This window comes from Giardia intestinalis, chromosome 5 (genome assembly GCF_000002435.2).
Source record: "Giardia intestinalis strain WB C6 chromosome 5, whole genome shotgun sequence".
NCBI classification, from domain to species: domain Eukaryota; phylum Fornicata; order Diplomonadida; family Hexamitidae; genus Giardia; species Giardia duodenalis.
The window spans coordinates 2,450,623-2,467,499 of NC_051860.1; the positions used below are offsets into that span (position 1 = coordinate 2,450,623).

At 49.7% G+C, this 16,877-nt stretch overlaps 4 protein-coding genes across 4 annotated transcripts; 2 read left to right on the forward strand and 2 right to left on the reverse strand.

Annotated features, from left to right (window-relative positions):
• Positions 1-16: 16 nt before the first annotated feature.
• On the reverse strand, positions 17-3,616 carry GL50803_0017549 (uncharacterized protein; the record flags this gene model as incomplete). The annotated part of the gene is made up of 1 exon (XM_038045936.1): positions 17-3,616. The coding sequence occupies one exon, from the start codon at positions 3,614-3,616 to the stop codon at positions 17-19; it is 3,600 nt and encodes a 1,199-aa protein (XP_037902279.1).
• A 219-nt stretch (positions 3,617-3,835) lies between these two features.
• Positions 3,836-6,583, forward strand: GL50803_009237 (putative WRKY transcription factor 4; the record flags this gene model as incomplete). Its single annotated transcript, XM_001708755.1, has 1 exon — positions 3,836-6,583. One exon carries the CDS (start codon positions 3,836-3,838, stop codon positions 6,581-6,583), a length of 2,748 nt encoding a protein of 915 aa, XP_001708807.1.
• A 53-nt stretch (positions 6,584-6,636) lies between these two features.
• Positions 6,637-9,732, forward strand: GL50803_009238 (uncharacterized protein; the record flags this gene model as incomplete). Its single annotated transcript, XM_038046409.1, has 1 exon — positions 6,637-9,732. The coding sequence occupies one exon, from the start codon at positions 6,637-6,639 to the stop codon at positions 9,730-9,732; it is 3,096 nt and encodes a 1,031-aa protein (XP_037902280.1).
• Position 9,733: 1 nt separating this feature from the next.
• On the reverse strand, positions 9,734-10,540 carry GL50803_009239 (Nif3-related protein; the record flags this gene model as incomplete). Its single annotated transcript, XM_001708753.1, has 1 exon — positions 9,734-10,540. The coding sequence occupies one exon, from the start codon at positions 10,538-10,540 to the stop codon at positions 9,734-9,736; it is 807 nt and encodes a 268-aa protein (XP_001708805.1).
• Between the last annotated feature and the right edge of the window lie 6,337 nt (positions 10,541-16,877).

The following is a 16,877-nucleotide window of genomic DNA, read 5'->3' on the forward strand; positions in this document are numbered from 1 at the left end:
CCGAGCCTTCCTTTACTTAATCGACCGGCTGCAGGTGCGGCAGCATCGCCTTCAGGGCGGCTCCGCAGTCTTGCAGGTTCGTCGACATGTGCGCCGTCCGGAGGCGCGCGTACGCCTTTCCGTTGACCTCTGATTCACAGTGCAGTGAGTTGAGCCTCGTCGTCACGGAGCTTACAGACGTCGGATGCGCATTGTGGATCGTGGCAAGAGTGATGTCTGTGAGCCGCGCCATTTGCTGGACAGCTAGCAGGGGGTTTTGGTAGACACCAAAGACACCAAACGACGAGCTTGCCGGGTTCCAGTCAAAGAGGGTGCCGGTCCGCGTGAGTGAATCAAAGACGATCCCCTCTTTCATCAAGGCCACCATAAAGGCCGTTCTGTTGATGGTCTGAAGGTCGCGATGCCAGAGGAAGGGAAGCGAAAGAACCACCATCGGGGCCTTAGTGATCTGTCGTTTCACAAGGGAAGTGTCATTGCGACTTAGAACCCCGTTGATGCTGTCCCACGAGAGGTCTGCAAGGGCCATTGCCGAATAAAGATGGCAGATACCGGGAGTGAACCCGAACGATATGTTAACGAGAACCGCTGTGCTCCCGCTCTGGCTGGTATAGACGCGGTCGTTGATAGAGGGAGACACGGATTCATCGCCACGCGTTTGCGCATTAAGGCTGGAACAAGGAGGTCTTGTCCTTGTGGTGCCAAAGACTGTCGGAGACAAAAGGCTATTGAAGTGCGCCACTTCACTGTCATAAACCTTAACACAGTCGCTTGCAGATAAAACTTGGAAAGGATTCGGGCTGACGCTCATCGACTGCGTGGCCGGCGATCTTATAGACGGGGATGCCGTGGAGGGGAGGGTGCTACGCGTGGAAGTACTTCCCACGCTTATGTTGCTTAGATGTTGGCTTTCTCCTGCCGAAACCTTCGTACCCTCGGCATAAAGATAGTGGAGGACCACTACGCCGTGAATTCCATAGTCAATCAGCTTAGCAATAGTGTTGGCTGACTGCCTCTTTAGGGTGAAATAGATAGAGTCTGGAGCAGGTGATATGGTGCCAAAGGACCGTGTAGGAAGATGCGTCCCTGCCAGTGAGGAAGAAATGTCAACACTAGAGCCCAAGTATGTCACAACGGGCCGCTCGGAAGGTTCTATGTAAATGATAAGCCGCGCAGCCACAAAGGATTGCTGCAAATCCGCTTTTCTTGCTGATAAGATGTAATAATCGCCCACCCCTAGACTTGAACATATGTTCTTCACCACTCGTTCGTGGGGTTGCTCTGCATCTGTGATCGGGAGGATGGGATACAGCATGATTCGCCGAGTATGCTTAGACTCTCGTGTAAGACAGTACGATCGCATCCCTGCCAGCCCATACAGCACAGCTTCTGAAAAGACGTTAGCAAGGCCAGGAGTGAAGGGTGCAATGATGTACTCCGTATCGCTGGAAACCGATCTCTCGTTTCTTAGATACTTGTGGAGTTCGGAAATAGACTCAACAGCGAAGATTTGCGACTCATGGATGGACGTGAGGACAAGGTCTCTGCAATTAATTCGCTGGCTATGAAGAAGCATTGTTGTCGGTAACCTGAACGTCCTGGTGAGAGCATAAAGCTCAAAATCCGAGACGGAGTCGATGTTGGAAGAGAAGTATGGCAGAATCTCTAGGTCTTTGGAGCCTTGTAGTCGCAAGGCTTCCAAGCACACCTTATCAACGGCTCTTTGTAGCTCTTCGATAGTATCTGGAGACGACAGAAGCAGTGAGATGATAGACCCTGTATAAGATAGGGTGACAGGGCGGTCGAATGCGTTCGCCTCCAGCGTTGACAAGAGAGTAGGGTGAATAATCACCAGCTTAGTCTTAACAAGAGTGGATAGCTGAGCTGGGAAAAAGAGGTTTTGATAGTTGCCAGCTAAAGAGGAGCCGTCAGCGTGAGTTGACGCTGAGGCTGCGCCATGCGTAACTGAATCAGGATAGGCCTCGGTGAAGGGAGTCGGGGAGGTCTGAGAGGCCCGGGGACCTGGCGTATCACTGAGAGTCTTGTTGGCGTGGAGTGGAGAGCTGTGTCTGGAAGGCACCTCTGGGCTAGGACAGCGCAGCAAGCTGTGGAGCATCTGGTTCCTTTTAAGGAGCATAGACTCTTGGGTAATACCAGTTAGAATAGATTCTATATATGCAAGAGAGACAGAATGCTCAGCCACAACAACGAGCTTTAGAACAGTTGGGTCGAGTAGGAAGTGAACGAGACTGAGCGGGCAGAAGGAAAAGCCCATGCTCGGGGTACTGTAGGAGTTGAAGAGAATCGCAGACTCGCCTCCGACGCTTGCGGGCGTAGACAGAAGAACGATGGGTACGGTGAACTTTCGAGGCCGAATCTCTAGGGCCCCTGTCTGCCGGGACCGCGCATCATCAAAGAGCACCCTTTCTACTCTATCATAGCAGACCGGCATGAAGTAACTAACAATAGGTTCATTGTATTTATGCTTAGAGAAGATAAATGCATCATAAGCCACGCTAGACGAGCGGCGCGCCACGCTCAAGGCACACAACTTGGCCAGGAATGCTTCTTGATGCTTCAAGAAAGTATTGCGTGCCCTGTCCGCTACCTTTGCACGGCGCTCTGCATAGGCACACCTGGCCAAGGAGCCTCTGTAGTGAGCCTGGAAAGCCAGGGCTGCAAGCCGGATGGTCACAAACCAAGTGCGCCGAGTGAGCATTCTGTACACAGATTGGACGACCAAGGCTGCTTTCAGTTCGGCTGGCCTATCGGTGCTGAGGGTTCTGCAGATAGGGTCGGCCACTTGACTGTCTTGAAAATTCGAAGGGCTGGCATGCAACTCAACACTTGCTCCTGCGGTTGTATTGGTCACCGATAAATTGCTCATGGAAAGACTCGCAGAGTCCTTCAAAGACTGAGTGCTTGAAGCTATATATTTAATGGCGGACTTAGTACTGCTCAAAGGTCCCAGGACATGCATCGAGGCGGCGCAATTCGGTCTTTCCTGTATTCTGCTGGCGGGTTTTTCCTTAGGCAACGTACTTCTGCGTTCCGATTCCTTGCGATTGAACAGTGCAAGACGGTCATTTGAAGAAAGATGCTTAGCCGGAGAAGGCTTGGGGGGCTGTGGCTTCCGCAATGTAGAAGTGGCCTTCGCGGGAAATCCCTGAAAATACGACTTTTCTGCCTCTTCCCTAGATGCAGGCAAGTTTGGCACACGCTCTTGCGGCACCTGCTTGAATCCCGAGCCCTCGTAGGCAAGAGCAGAAGATTTATCCGTTAGTGCAGCTGACTTTGGCACATGTCGTTTAATGTAGTCCATACGAAAGTGCAGAGAGCCTGTTATGTGGCTGTCAAGGGCACTATAGATGAACTTGCTCTCTCCGGCCAATGCCACCACGGGTTTCGGAGGCGGAAAGACGTTTTGCAGAATGATGTCGGGAAAATCGTCTCCGTAGATGCTAGGATAGAGTTGCGTGACGAACGAGTTTTCCAGTGACCCCAAGAAAGCGTCCTCGTAGCCCATCATGAGCGTCTCCAGGAGCGGCCAATCTGAAAACTCGACGTCCAGAAAAAGCGCATTCATCGTCCGCTCCATGTCCTGTGCTAGGGTGCGCATCCCACGCTCGAGCAGGTTAAGAATTAAATGCAAACTCGCTAATCTGTTCTATTTTATGACCTAAAAATTTAGACGTTTTTGAACCCAAGTATGTATTTACTATGACACCTTTTGCTAAAAGTCATACTTTTTCTTCGCCTACCCGGTCAGACTGATTTTCCAAGAGACGCACTCAGAGGACTGTACCCGAATTTCGCTCCAATCTATTAGTTAAAAAGTATGAAAGAAGGATCCCTGCATGACTTGGGGGAGCCCATAGAGCTGAGCGTTGTTTCGCAATATGCTGATAAACACGAGCCCCTACCTGGTGCTATTGGCGCAGGAGGACACCAGAACGCAAGTGGTGTGCATCACCAGATGGATGTCTCTGTCCACACACTGACTTCAATATCTGCTGACCTGTATAATCATAACTCCTTTGGCAGAGAAAGAATTAACCCTGTCCCCACGCTTTCCTACGGGGAACGTCTTCCAGCGGCCTCCTCGGTTTCTGATAAATACCTGCGTCAAATCACAGGTTTCGATGCAAGCCAAGCTATGGATTTACCCGCGTTATCTGGGAATCTGCCTGCTGTATCTTACCTTCCCTCTAGCACTCTTCCCTGCCTGCCCTTATCGGCTGCGAATATGGGTGTCTCTCAGATAGTTGAGAGAGCTGCATTCATTGCTCCCAGCAATTTGCAAGCTAATTCTGACCTGGGCCAGAATTACTCCAATGGCATATCTGTCCAATCCATTCCTCATATTCCTATCTCCGGACTGCTGCCGACAAAAGCACATGATTTTCCGAGGGATGGAACGCTATCTCCTGCATCATCAGATGACTCAGGTATTGGTAGTTCCTCTTTTCTGTGCTCGATGGATCAGAGCTCGTGTCCTATCACAAGCACATCTAGCGCCTTTCAAAGCAGTCGCTCTCAGAGTGTGTCGCTTGCAGCTCCAGGGCCCATTCCCCCTTCAACGCCTTCCTTAATATCTCGGTCTTTTTCCGGAGCATCTAGACCTAACATTTCAGCCAAGGACTTACAGACATCGGTTAGTTTGTCCTCGCAGACACGTAGTGCCACAAAGAGCTTCACTCTCCTAGGCGATTCACTTGGAGGTGCTCCGTCCCAGGATGGAAGCTCTACGCTAGTTGCTTCCGCCACTGTTTCGGAGCCACGATCCCTGCGCAAAGCTACAACGCGGCGTGTCGAGTGTAGCATCAGAAAAACCACCACAGAGAGAGTGACGATTCGCGAGCTGCCAGCAGATGGCTATTGCTGGCGCAAGTATGGCTCCAAGCGTCTTCCGAACAACTCTCATCCCAAATCCTACTTCAGATGCTCTGTACCTGGATGTCAGGCAAAACGGTATGTCACCGAGACTGACAACAGGGTGCTCAAGACAGAGTACATTGGAGAGCACAATCATGGAAAGAGTTCCAGCACCACTCATGAAGCAACTAGTCTGGCGGACGTGTGCCGTCTTGCAGCCCTGGGCCAAAACTTCCTCATCAAGAGTGATTTGTCTCTAAGTGTACTGTCTAAAACTTTCCTTGACCTGGCAGTCCTTCTTCGGCCGAGCATCTTCAATAATGATTATTTAATCTTAAATGGCTTTGGATCCATAGTTTTGGATGACTCAGATAAGCGTTATCGAGATCCGATTAATGGTCACGAAATTATTGAGATCTCAGACAGTATCTATCCTCTATCTGCACTGACGTCAATGGTCATGACTTTCTTCGCGAAAGGAGTTGAGCTCAGTAATGCGGTCAATCTGGCCATCACGCAATTGAACAAAAGTTTTCGTGAAAAAGCTATGTATGCAATCAGAAAGCAAGACAGTCGCGGTCGTAACCATTCGGATGATTCGTCCCTTGTGGCGATCCCCGGTGAAGATCCCTCCACAAAGGGTTCATCGGCCCATGCACCTCGTGGACGTAAGCTGATTATCTCGTGTAAGCTCCCTAGCTACGATCAAATAGAATCCAGTATTGACTTTTTTCGATGGAAGAAGTACGGCCACAAGCCCCAAACAGACACTCGGCTCGATTCGAAGTCGTATTACCGCTGTGCGTTCTTTAACTGTCCGGCTCGTAGAACAATCACCTTTTTTTATTCCCTGAGCTCCGATGGTACCGAAACAGTTGAGTCCGTGATTGTGCAGTACGAGAATCAGCACACACACCCTCCTGATAGGACTAGGATACCCTACAAGGATTGCCTTAAACTCCTAAAAGCTCCAGATCACTTACCAATTCAGCCAATTAGGTCTCCTGACCATCCCATCTTTGCTAATCCCACGTCATACTTGGGTGTCACAGGGGTTACCGTTGCCCAGCGACCCGTGTTCACATCACTGACACCTCACATGACCGCACCTATTGGAGACCCTGCTGGCCACCATCCTATAGCCATGCAGCACGGAATGCCTGCGCAGGCATCACATGGAATCTCCGACATAAACACTGTCACACACGGAGCTCAGCTGGTCTCCTCCATGCAGCGTAGCGACTCATTTGAGCGAACCTCCTGTCTACTTTTCCCCCGGGTAGATTCTATGGCACTTCAAGAAGGGTTGTCCGGGCTGCACACAGACCAGAGTCTCTACGGATGTGCTTCTGGGTCGCCAGGCTACGGAGCATCGTATCCGCTTGCTACACAGCCAGACTGCAGCAGCTACAGTCTCGTGCGCTCCAATTCGTTCTTATTTCTCAATCAGCTAGGCCAAGCTCAGTCACAGCTCGATCAGGTGATTGACGCAGGGCATTCGTCCACAGTTGGTAGCTTCGGGTCTACCAGCAAAATCCCTTCGATTACGCCTCACTCAATTCACTCTTCGAACATGGAAAAGGATCTCCTCTCCTATTGCTCCACAATCGTACGGGGGGATGAGAACATTAACTTGACGAATGCAGAGAATGAATCCATAAGCCGCATGCATGACACCTTGCTGGGCCCGATGGTTAACGTTTACTCTTGACGCTTCAATGTTTAGACCCATAGTTTATTAGTAAACCTTAAAACCACACGTCTATGGAGCCACGCTACTCCTGCTTTGTAAAGACTGGCATTTGCAGTGCCGGTCTACTTGAGACGGGGTCATCCGTCGAAAGCTTTCTGATCACCACAGCTGCGGGCACGCTCTCTGTATTGACGCCAGATTCGTCTGGGTCTTACCGTTCTAAACCCTTAGAATTTGACCCTCAGAAAGTTGTGGCAGCAACGCCAGCGCTAAGGCCAAACAGTGCCTTTCTGGATTTGGCCTTTTCGGCTAGTTCTTCTGGGGTCATGTCCGTCAATCTTTCCGAAGATTGCCTCTACACGGTTAATGACCTCGTGTGTGATGCAACCCTTTTATCCGCTGTTTCTATGTGCCGACTCACCACTGCGGAAAGATGCTTTGTTTCCATGCTACGCAAGAATAAGTCTAATGTGGCCAGTGCGATTCCACCCCTAGTCCTCCTAGCCCAGCAGTGCAATGTTTCAGCGTATAGGATACCAACTACCGCTAGCCTGACGCAAAATCAAACAGAAACTTTCTGGGTTCCCACGGGAGACGTTGTGGTGCACATGGCCACCTTTTTACCACTAGCCTCTCACCTGAAGATGAGTGAGGGTGATTCGGAAGTAGACGAGGCTGAGCTAGATTACTTTGTGGTTTCACGGGATCGGTATGGGCGTTACTTTCGTGGAGAAGAGCTTTTAGCAGAAAAGCGGCTCCCAACCCATGTCCTTCGCATGAAGACATTGGGCCGGTTTATTCTCTTGTTTCTAGCAGACCACTCCCTCTATCTCTTGTACCTTAATGAAGTGTCAATACTTCAACTGCATAGATTCCCTAGTGATTGTTCGCTGATCGATGCGTGTCTCCTCGAAAAGCCATCCAGCAACATCTTACTAGAAAAGCGTCCACTTTCCACTAGTACATCCTTCAAAGCCCTCGAAGCAAAGACAATAGAAGAGAGCTTTGACCTAAATCCCACCACAGCGAGCACTAGTAAAACTGCAAACAGATCAACTGCCGATGGAATACCACTAATAGTGAAGCTCCAGCTTACCAAGATTACATTTAGTGTGCTCACGTTCCACCCCACTGCTGTGGACAGAGGCATGCCTTCAGTCATGGAGCTACCAATCCACGACTTCCCCATTGCGCTTCCTGTTACAGAAACTGCATTGTCCACGAAATCAGTTAAATGTACGATCGACTCCGGCACCTTGTCCGCTTTACCAGACAAGTCGCTGCTGTGGATCATTGCTAGCGACACCCTTCTTACTTTTTCTGTTAGGGTATTTACTGACATTTATTCTATGCTACTAGCGTATAACTTCAGAGGACATATCTGCAATTCAAGCCACGATTTTTCGCAATCCAATGACGTGCACGATGCAATGCATTTGCTCGCCAAGAAGCGCACACTGATGGCTCAGTTGCAACTTTTGCGGCAACAACAAGTGTCCAACTCTGCACAAGAGTCTTGTACTGACGCCGACAAGGATCAGGGGAACGATGGTTCCAGGGAATATACATTTGGAGACCTGCTCCGTGAAGCACGATTGTTGGGTATTTATTGCGCAGATGTAGAGTCTCGTTCGATGCTCCTTTCACTGAACTGCTCTCCTGGCCACTACCTAATTAAAGTCGCCCTTCCTGAGCAACTATTTGTACACAGTTTTGCTATATTAGATCCTAATACTGGAGCTGCGAAATCAGTATTTGCACCACTTAACGTTAGAGATGCTAGTTCTGAATTCAGAAAGATCTGCTGCGGTTCTGGAGACAGCTCCGTCGCAGCGTCTCTGGGGCCTATTGTACGCGATAGTAGTCTGCACATGTCGACACGGTTCTTAAATATGGAGCATCGTATCCAGCATGCGCTGCTTCTCAATGGACATGATCATGCAATAGATGTGGTCAACGACACGACGGTCATGGAAATAGACAAGGTCCGCAACGTCTTTCTTTCTGAGCTAGCTCGAACTCATCTTTCAGAGAAGTATACCACATCTCTTCCATCCTCTCACCATATCTCACATCACCTTAACAAAAACGCACAGCCAGAGTCAATTGTGGAATTACCTATCTCGTCAGACATCATTGAAGAATATGCTGGATCAACTATTATCCTGCAACTAGCAGTAACACAGACTAATTTATCCTCGGCAACTCATGGCATTTCAATCCCAATTTCCGTAAGCCTGCCAGTGTGTCCAATGATGCGCCTCTGTTCCAGTTCCTTTTGCAGTACATTGGCCTCCTTTGAAGGGGGATCTTTGATGGTTCTCTTGGAAGAAGTCGCGAGTCTGACAATGAACTTTAACAACTATAAGATTTTAAGCACCAAACTGGCGGACATTCTTTGCAAGCCTATTCTTATAGCACTGCCAGACGATCACGATGCCCTTGATGGCAAGTTAGAGCAAGCTAACGAATTTGTTTTCTTTGTGGAGAGTTGTAACTCAACAAGTCTTCTACAGCTCCTCTCTGAAGCGTCCGATGATGATCTACCCCTTCCCAAATTGTTAGGCTACTCCGTGGAAAGCAAGTCACTGGGCCTCCTAGCAAAGACTAGAATAGCCACAGTGTTTAGAGTACATTGCTTCTTTGAGAATCTTCAACTTACCAAGGTGCGGCTATCTGGATTAGACATCACTCTCTTAATAAGCTTTGCGCAGAAACTTGCAACTGTATTGCTTCCTAACGGAGCGGATGTGACCTTGTTTCGTGAATTGTGCTCATCACTCAGATTTAGCCCTAAGGCGCGCTCTTTCTTGACTGCAGTCAGGTCTATGTACAGAAGCTCTCAGAATCAATTAGGGCATGTTTCTGCCGGGCTTTCCGAGCTTTCGTCTCGCATGCTTCTCGACTGCGACCAAACTCTCGATCTCACCAGTGTGTGCTTTTATCGAAGAGCCTTAGATCAGCTTCAGCATCTTAAAAATAGCATACGTATTACTATTAAGCAAGCTCTGGACGCACAGGAAGCCAATAAAGCTTTTGGTTATTGCCAGGCATACCTAGACTCACTAGAAGCATCTCTCTTATTTATCAACAGCTCCAAGGTAGATGACATCAAAGCGTGGATGAACTCAGACAGCAGTCCAGCCGTTTTAGAGTGGGGCGAGTGAACTAAACATCACACACTATAGAGACATGCTCTACTGTTATAGAAAGCTGCTTAGAAATGAGGTCCCCGATAGCCCATAGGCCTGGCTGTTCCGATCTCCAATGGCCCAGCGCTGCCATGCTAATCCCCCGGTCCCGCGCAGTAGAGATAGCGCTCTCCTTGGGCTCTCCAAATATAAATAAATCCACGTCTTCTATCTCGTCAATCAGGCCTGAAGAGCCTCCAGAACAAATATAGACGCGCTTTGGTGGGCTATTAATTGCAAAGGAAGAATTAAACGGCCAAACTCTTGTACCGTAAAACGTCGACGAACAAAGATCATTTTGTTGAGGAGTGCGTGTATCCACCTCGTAGGCCCTCCTATCACAAAACTCGCTCAACCTTCGTATTATCTCCAATCCAGACAGATTGCCGGGATTTTCACAGTAGCAGCCGCACGAGTAAAACTTCTCCAGCAGAAGCCCCGCAGCCTTACAGAGCTGGGCATTGTGTCCAATAATAGGATGAGCATCCATCGGGAGGTGATATGCAAATAGGTTTATGTCATGTTTGAGGAGAGGAGTCAACCGCTTCTTTATCGAATCGGTTACTCGAAGGAATGATTTCCCAAAGAACCCATGATGCACAAGTATTGCATCAGCGTTTCTATGGACAGCTTCTGCGATAAGGTCACCACAGAGGGACACACCTGTCACCAAGGTCCTAATTTCCTTTCTTCCTTCTACCTGGAGTCCGTTGTACTGACCATCTGGCTGCTCTTCATACACCTCCGACAGAAACTGCAACAACTGGTCTCTGGAAACTGACATATGCTATCCTTTTATTTACAATGTGTCGTTTGAACGTATTTTTCTATGAAAACTGAAGTTACAATACAATGTGTCCCTAGGAGAGGCGCCCGCCGCCCTCTGCCGTCTGCCCCGTGGGCCTCTCGAGTGCCCGCGAGGCGATCCGGCTAGCGTGTCCGCGCCCCTTACGTAGGCAGGGATTCTCGCCGTCTCTGTCCCGCCGCCCTGGGCACCAGCACAGGGTCGCTTGCTGCGCCATCGTTGGTGCCTCTCCCGTGCCGAGCCAGGAGCACTGCAACCGCTGCAGCCTCTGTGTCAGGGCGGCCCGCACTGTTTTGTGGGTCCTCCTATGAGGTGCAAGCCGCGTGGGTGCCCTGATCGAGGTCGGCTAGCTGATCGGAAGCCTGAAGCCGGAATGACAGGCGCTCACAGTCTTCGACAGCTTTTGGTTCTGCTACTAGGGACAGATACCCACGATGACTATGCCCCCATCAGTTCGAATACAGTTGGCTGCGTTGTGGCCACGTCGTCAGCGTGTATCGGCTGGGCCCCTCAGAAGCTAAGAGTCTCGTCCAGAGCCCTTTCATCTCTATTTTGTTTCCAGTACTACTCCTGGAAGTCTACTAGCCCTTTGTCATGGTTAATGTGCAATGTTTCTAAGCTCTCAAGTCGTGGGACAGCCCGAGCACTCCTTGCCTTTCCCACTTCCTAGCAGGTTCACAAGCTGAGTTAGAGACGGCCGATTCTCCTGGCCCACAACTAATAGACGCTGTACTAGCTCTACTCAGCTGCGCCTTCGGCTCTGTTTAGGCCAAGCTCCCAGTTCCCTGGAGGGACACCCTCATTCCCCATATCTTTAATAAAGGCTAGAGCATTCATAGCCATACGTTCATGTAAAATATAACGCATGCTCCAAATACTCGAGGTGGTTATGCCCTTTCCTACTCCATGCCCCCGGGACTGTATGCATTAGCATGACTTCAAAATATGCTCTGTTGAGCCTATCTTTTGGAGCACAGAAAACTAAAAGAACGGAGCCATGTTTTCGCCATGATCGAACTCGGTTACGACTAGATATACTGTACTGCGACAGAGGAAAGCTCTCCATTAGAGTGTCTTTTCTCAGACACGTGAAATGCGCCATCAGAGCCGAAATCCGACGAACCATCTCGAGGGCTTTGGCCTCTTGGATGGCCATTCTCCACTGTCTGAAGAACCTTATTGCGTCTTTAAGAGCAGACTTATAACATTGCATGCACAGGCAAAAGGTTCTTTGTTGTGCAATACCTGTTTGTATTCAAAGGGATGTAAAGGCTTGAAGAGCTGCATAGTACACAGGTCGGCCTCAGTGGCGTCCGGAATAATCCCCTTCAATTAGATACCCCTACCTACCTCGTCCAATGTGTCTTTCAATGCATAAACAGTTCTATACAATCCTTTGCCAATCACTATAGCCAGCTTAATCATCGGATCATCACTCGTTTCAGTTTTCTCAGACATTTTTAGTTGATACTCGATGAGCTGACCTAATTGGTAGTGCCAAAGGTAGCATGAAGTTTGTCTGCTTTGCATATGGAAGGATCTGTTATATCCTTACAGAATTTGGCAGTGCAATGTATAATTACCAACAAGGATCTGTAAAGCAAATAGTCACAAGTTTTGAAGGATTTAGCAAGACTAAAAGTCACTCTCAGACCTCAACTTGAGTATAAGTGATGATCCTATCGAGAACTAAAGGTCCATAAACGTAACGGAACAGGCGAATAGTCCGATAATTATTTCTTCTTGAAACGACAGATTTTTTCATGCTTCTAAGTGATTAAACTAAAGACAAATTCTAGGCTAAATAAGAGCCCCGGAATCCCTTGAAGCATAAGCTATCCTATTACTGGGTTATTATAGAATCTAACTAACTCTAGTACTGTGGAATGGCAACCAGGTTTAAAGTAAGGGAAGATCTATGTGCTTACAGACTTTAGGCCCACGGGATAGGGGTAGCAAATCATATATTTGAAGCTAATTGTTTGCCATCTTATCTTCTAGCTGATTCACAGTAATGTGTATCCTTCGCACCGCAAATGGTTTCTAGTATCAAGAAAATGCATAGCAACTCTACCGGGCTACAGCTAAAATAAAGCAAGAAGCAAAGTCCACGGATATATGCCCAACTATACATAGTTATCATAATTGGCTAGGGCCTCGCGGATTACACAGTGCCTTTGCGATGTGCAAGATAACATCGTATAGTAATGTGCACTCATCCATAAAGTAGCACGCATTATTTGTACATATTGATGTAGCAGGGCCTGGTATCTCCAATTATCCGGATAGCTTTCTAACTCGACTAGTAATAAGTTGCAATATCTTTATTCTTCGCCAAATGGCCAGCATTTTCTGAGGGTCTAGACCAGGAATAGTGAAGTCAGCATTCAATTGAGTACTTGTACACTGCACATAGGGTGGGTTGGTCTCTACGCATCCAAAGTTTGTAGCGGAAACTCATTGCGTAACTATCTAAGAATCCTATGCAAAATCGATAGCTCTTAACGCAGATAGGCTATCTTTTCAAATCTACAAATCGCTAAGATCCCCTTTCTAAAATCTTCGACATCACAGACCCCATGCCAGGCAGCAAACCTTGTGCTACATAATATGAGAGCCTCTAGGATGTGTAAACACCTGTGCGGCTACAGCGACGTATCTCCATTCACAGGTGCCAGTAGAACCGATGGACACTGGTGAAGCATATCGGTGGGTGGAAGATGTAGTGAGTCAGGCATTCTGTATACTGTCATTCACCACAGCTCCCGTAGTGAGCCATGGGGAGCCTGAAGACTGGTGCTCTATGGCGGCGTGAGTGTGGGTGGTGAGCCTAGAGCAGTCGCCGAATCGATGGTTTCGGGACAGCTTCTGTCATGAAGGATAATAGAACAGTGCAGCGAAGAACAGGTAACCCAAGTATCAAGAGATACACCTATAATGGCAACCAAGAGAAGTGCTATACATAGTTAGTGACCAATTCCCTTAGACAGGAAGCGGCAGATTATATGGCAGAAGAGAAGTGTTGTTACTGTCGGCCGATCAAGCATTCTAAGACATCGAAGCTGTGACGATGCATCTACCAGTGAGCTCCATCGTGCATTCTGAATGGCACGTTGCCCAACTAAGCTAGGGAAGTTCAGGAGATGACTACGCCCTTCTGTCATCGTATGTGCCCTTTGTGAACACATGTTTGACCCAGCATCCTCTGGCACTCAGAGTAAACCCAAGTGCAAGCAGGGTCAGGCTCATTGAGGCACACCTGCTACGAGTAGCCCCTAGTGTTGGCCAGTCACACCTGAGAGCGTATCTGTCTAGGAGAGCTCTATGTAGGGCGAGGAAGACCATCCTTCGCTGGTTGGCCGTGACTTGGAGCTCAGAACAGACAGGAAACTGAAGTGGTGGCTGGGCTATTGCTCCGCATCGTCTGTGCAGCCATGGCCAGGTCAGCCAGAAGGATGCCTCGATGTGCACATGATTGGCTTGTGTCTGAATACTAAAAAAACTTGAGGCAGCCACCGCGCCCGCCACCCCCAGGACAGAGCTTCTGCACGTATGGCTAGCTCCCCTTGTCAGTTCAGTCTATTGGTCCAATAGTCTGGGAACCCTCTGCCCCGCTCTCTGGCGTACGATGTATCGCAACTGCTCATAGGGGTAAGCAGCATGAAAGAGGAATTGCATGTGTAGACAGCGTGTTATGCCCGTCTCAGAGGACCGAGGTGTCTAACTACAGAGCGCTGCACCGAGCCATGCGCCCCACTGCCTTGCACTGGGGGCTGCCTCCACCACTGCACTTGCTACAACGGAGCTGTGTTGGCCCAGCAGATTAAGTAGATACTGCATCGACCCTATTTGACGATGTGTACACATCGCGTGATGTCCAATGGTGGAGCGGACACCGTGTGCCAAGGTGTCTGCTATTAACGAAAAACAGCACTTGGTTGCACCAGAGATGCTTCTGTGTAAGCATGGGGTCTTCACACCTGTCCCCTATCAGCTATAGTGCCAGCTGTATATCCAGAAAGGTCCTGCAGAGCACTCCACCGTCTTTCAAGGTGAGACATGGGCTCCACACCTATAGCTAGAAACAGAACTCTGTACACCAACTGTTGTGACCCTCGTGTGGTAACTGGCCTGTATCATAATCAACTTACTAAACATCTATACACTTGTCTGGATGCCCGTTGCTGGTTTTAGACGGACCTGCGAAAAGGTTTGCCTTTGTCCGCATGACCTAGTGGTATCTAGTCTTGGTGACAGGCTTCAAGGAAGGAGGATGTTATTTGGGTACACAGAAGGCTACTCGTGTACAAAGATTCTCGGGAAGCAAATTTAGACAAAGAAGATGGAGAAAGCCAGGGAGCCCACTCTGTAATAGGATGACTAGGTATAGACCCATTTACAATAGGGAAGCACGTGAGTCATTCTGGCTTCTAAACATGGAAAGATCGTGGAGTCTGCGGACGACTTGGAGGCTGATTTGATTTTGTGCATTTGTAGCGAGGCAGAGGCTTTTGAAGACCCACCTGTTCCGAAGTCGAGGGAGCTCGTTTCCTCTCCGTACGTGGCGCAAGACCCTATTGTAGAGGTATACGGTGCACACCAATATCAGTCAGCGTGTTTGCTACTCAGCAGTTCCTCAGTTGCGTCTTTTCGCAGTAGACGAGCCACCGGATGAGGCTCCCACAATCCACACGATTAGCTTTATAGTGCTCTGTAGATGGCCATCCACCCTCACCAGGGGATGACTACATGCATTACGCAGTTTGAGGTACTTGGCAACCAAGGTGGCATAGTTAGCTCTTGCCCACTCAAGCTAGACCTCAACCACCTTGCCAACCACATTCCAAGTCACGGTGTTTGTAGATGTCCACCTCAAGTCTACAAGGTGCATCCCACGACTGCACAGCGCGGATAGAACCCTTTACCTGCTATAAGAGGCGCCAACCAGTTTGCTGCATCTGGATATCCCTTGTGCGCCCAACGGAGACTTAATGGATCACATTGCTGTGCACACCAGCCTCTCTGCTCGCGAGCTGCTTTAAGGCTCTCTCATTGTCTCGCCTCCACATGGTTGTCAGACTACCAAGCACTTTGTAACGTCAGCTGATCACCCGAGATATCAAGCTTTCGTACAGCGGGTTGCTCAATGTGACACGAAATCTAGAGGGCACTGACTTTCTTAGCTTGCTGTCCATATAGCACTATCATCAATCTTCAGTCCAGTTGACCAGCACACAGTCCGTTCTCTGGCCAGCCAACCGGGCCTAGTCTTGCTGGTAGACTTTCGAGCATAAGAGTATCCCCTGACAGCGGTGGCCACGCTGTGTACATTGCCCGGATGATCACTCTTGGCAATGGCTCCAGGACCTGGGCACCCCAGACCAGAGGGACGACAACGGCCCAGTTCGTCTACGGCTCCACTATCCCTTAGTTAGCATGGAGTGTGGCAGCCCAGATAGCGCTGGCCGTCCGGTATCACCTTTTCTCCGGTGCGCGGGGGTAGCCCTCGTGTGAGAGGCGCTGTGATATGTTGGCTGGAGCCGGTCAGGCGAGCGGGACCACCGCTCTAGAAGTGCTGGCACATCATTGCGTGTCCGAAGGCATGCCCACCTCAGTGGGACCATCCCAGATGAGGACGGACGGGCACCGGTTCCTAGATGGGCCTGCGACCGGCGAGGGACAGTCTTTAAAGACGATCGGCCGGCAGAACCTGCTTCAGTGGCATAGGAGTCGACAGGGGGCAGGCTTATCGACGGTCTGCGGTGCAACCAGGTTAAGTCGTATGACAGACGGACATCCATCCGTTCGCGGTGGGCATGTTGCGTGTCCCTAAGCAGAGGGGGCAGTCGTAGTGAGTCGCGATAGAACACGCAGCCATCCTCCACGGGGCATCGCTCCTGCCGGGCCTCAATGTAGGACCTCGACAAGCAGTGTCTGAGGCATCTGCTTGTGATGACCCGTGGCTCGGGCTGCTGGGGATCGCACGGCCGGCTCCATCGGGTCGCTGGTCAGACATCCAGGAGAGCCTAGGAGTCCCTTGGCAGACCTTGTGACTGGCACAGCAGGAGAACTGGTCGCCAGGAGACCCTCACATCACAGCGAAGAGCGAGGCAGACCACTGTCTAGCAGTTACCATGCGATGCGCCTTGCAACACAGAGGAGGGGCCTGCACTGATCGATCCATCTCACAGCCAGCCAGTCACATGAAAGTCGAATCAGCACGACCCCACCTCTCAGTGCAGACCATGTAGAGACCCTCCCTGCCAGCGCGTCATGCAGCACAGGCAGATGCCACGAAGGGGCGGACTAGTGAACA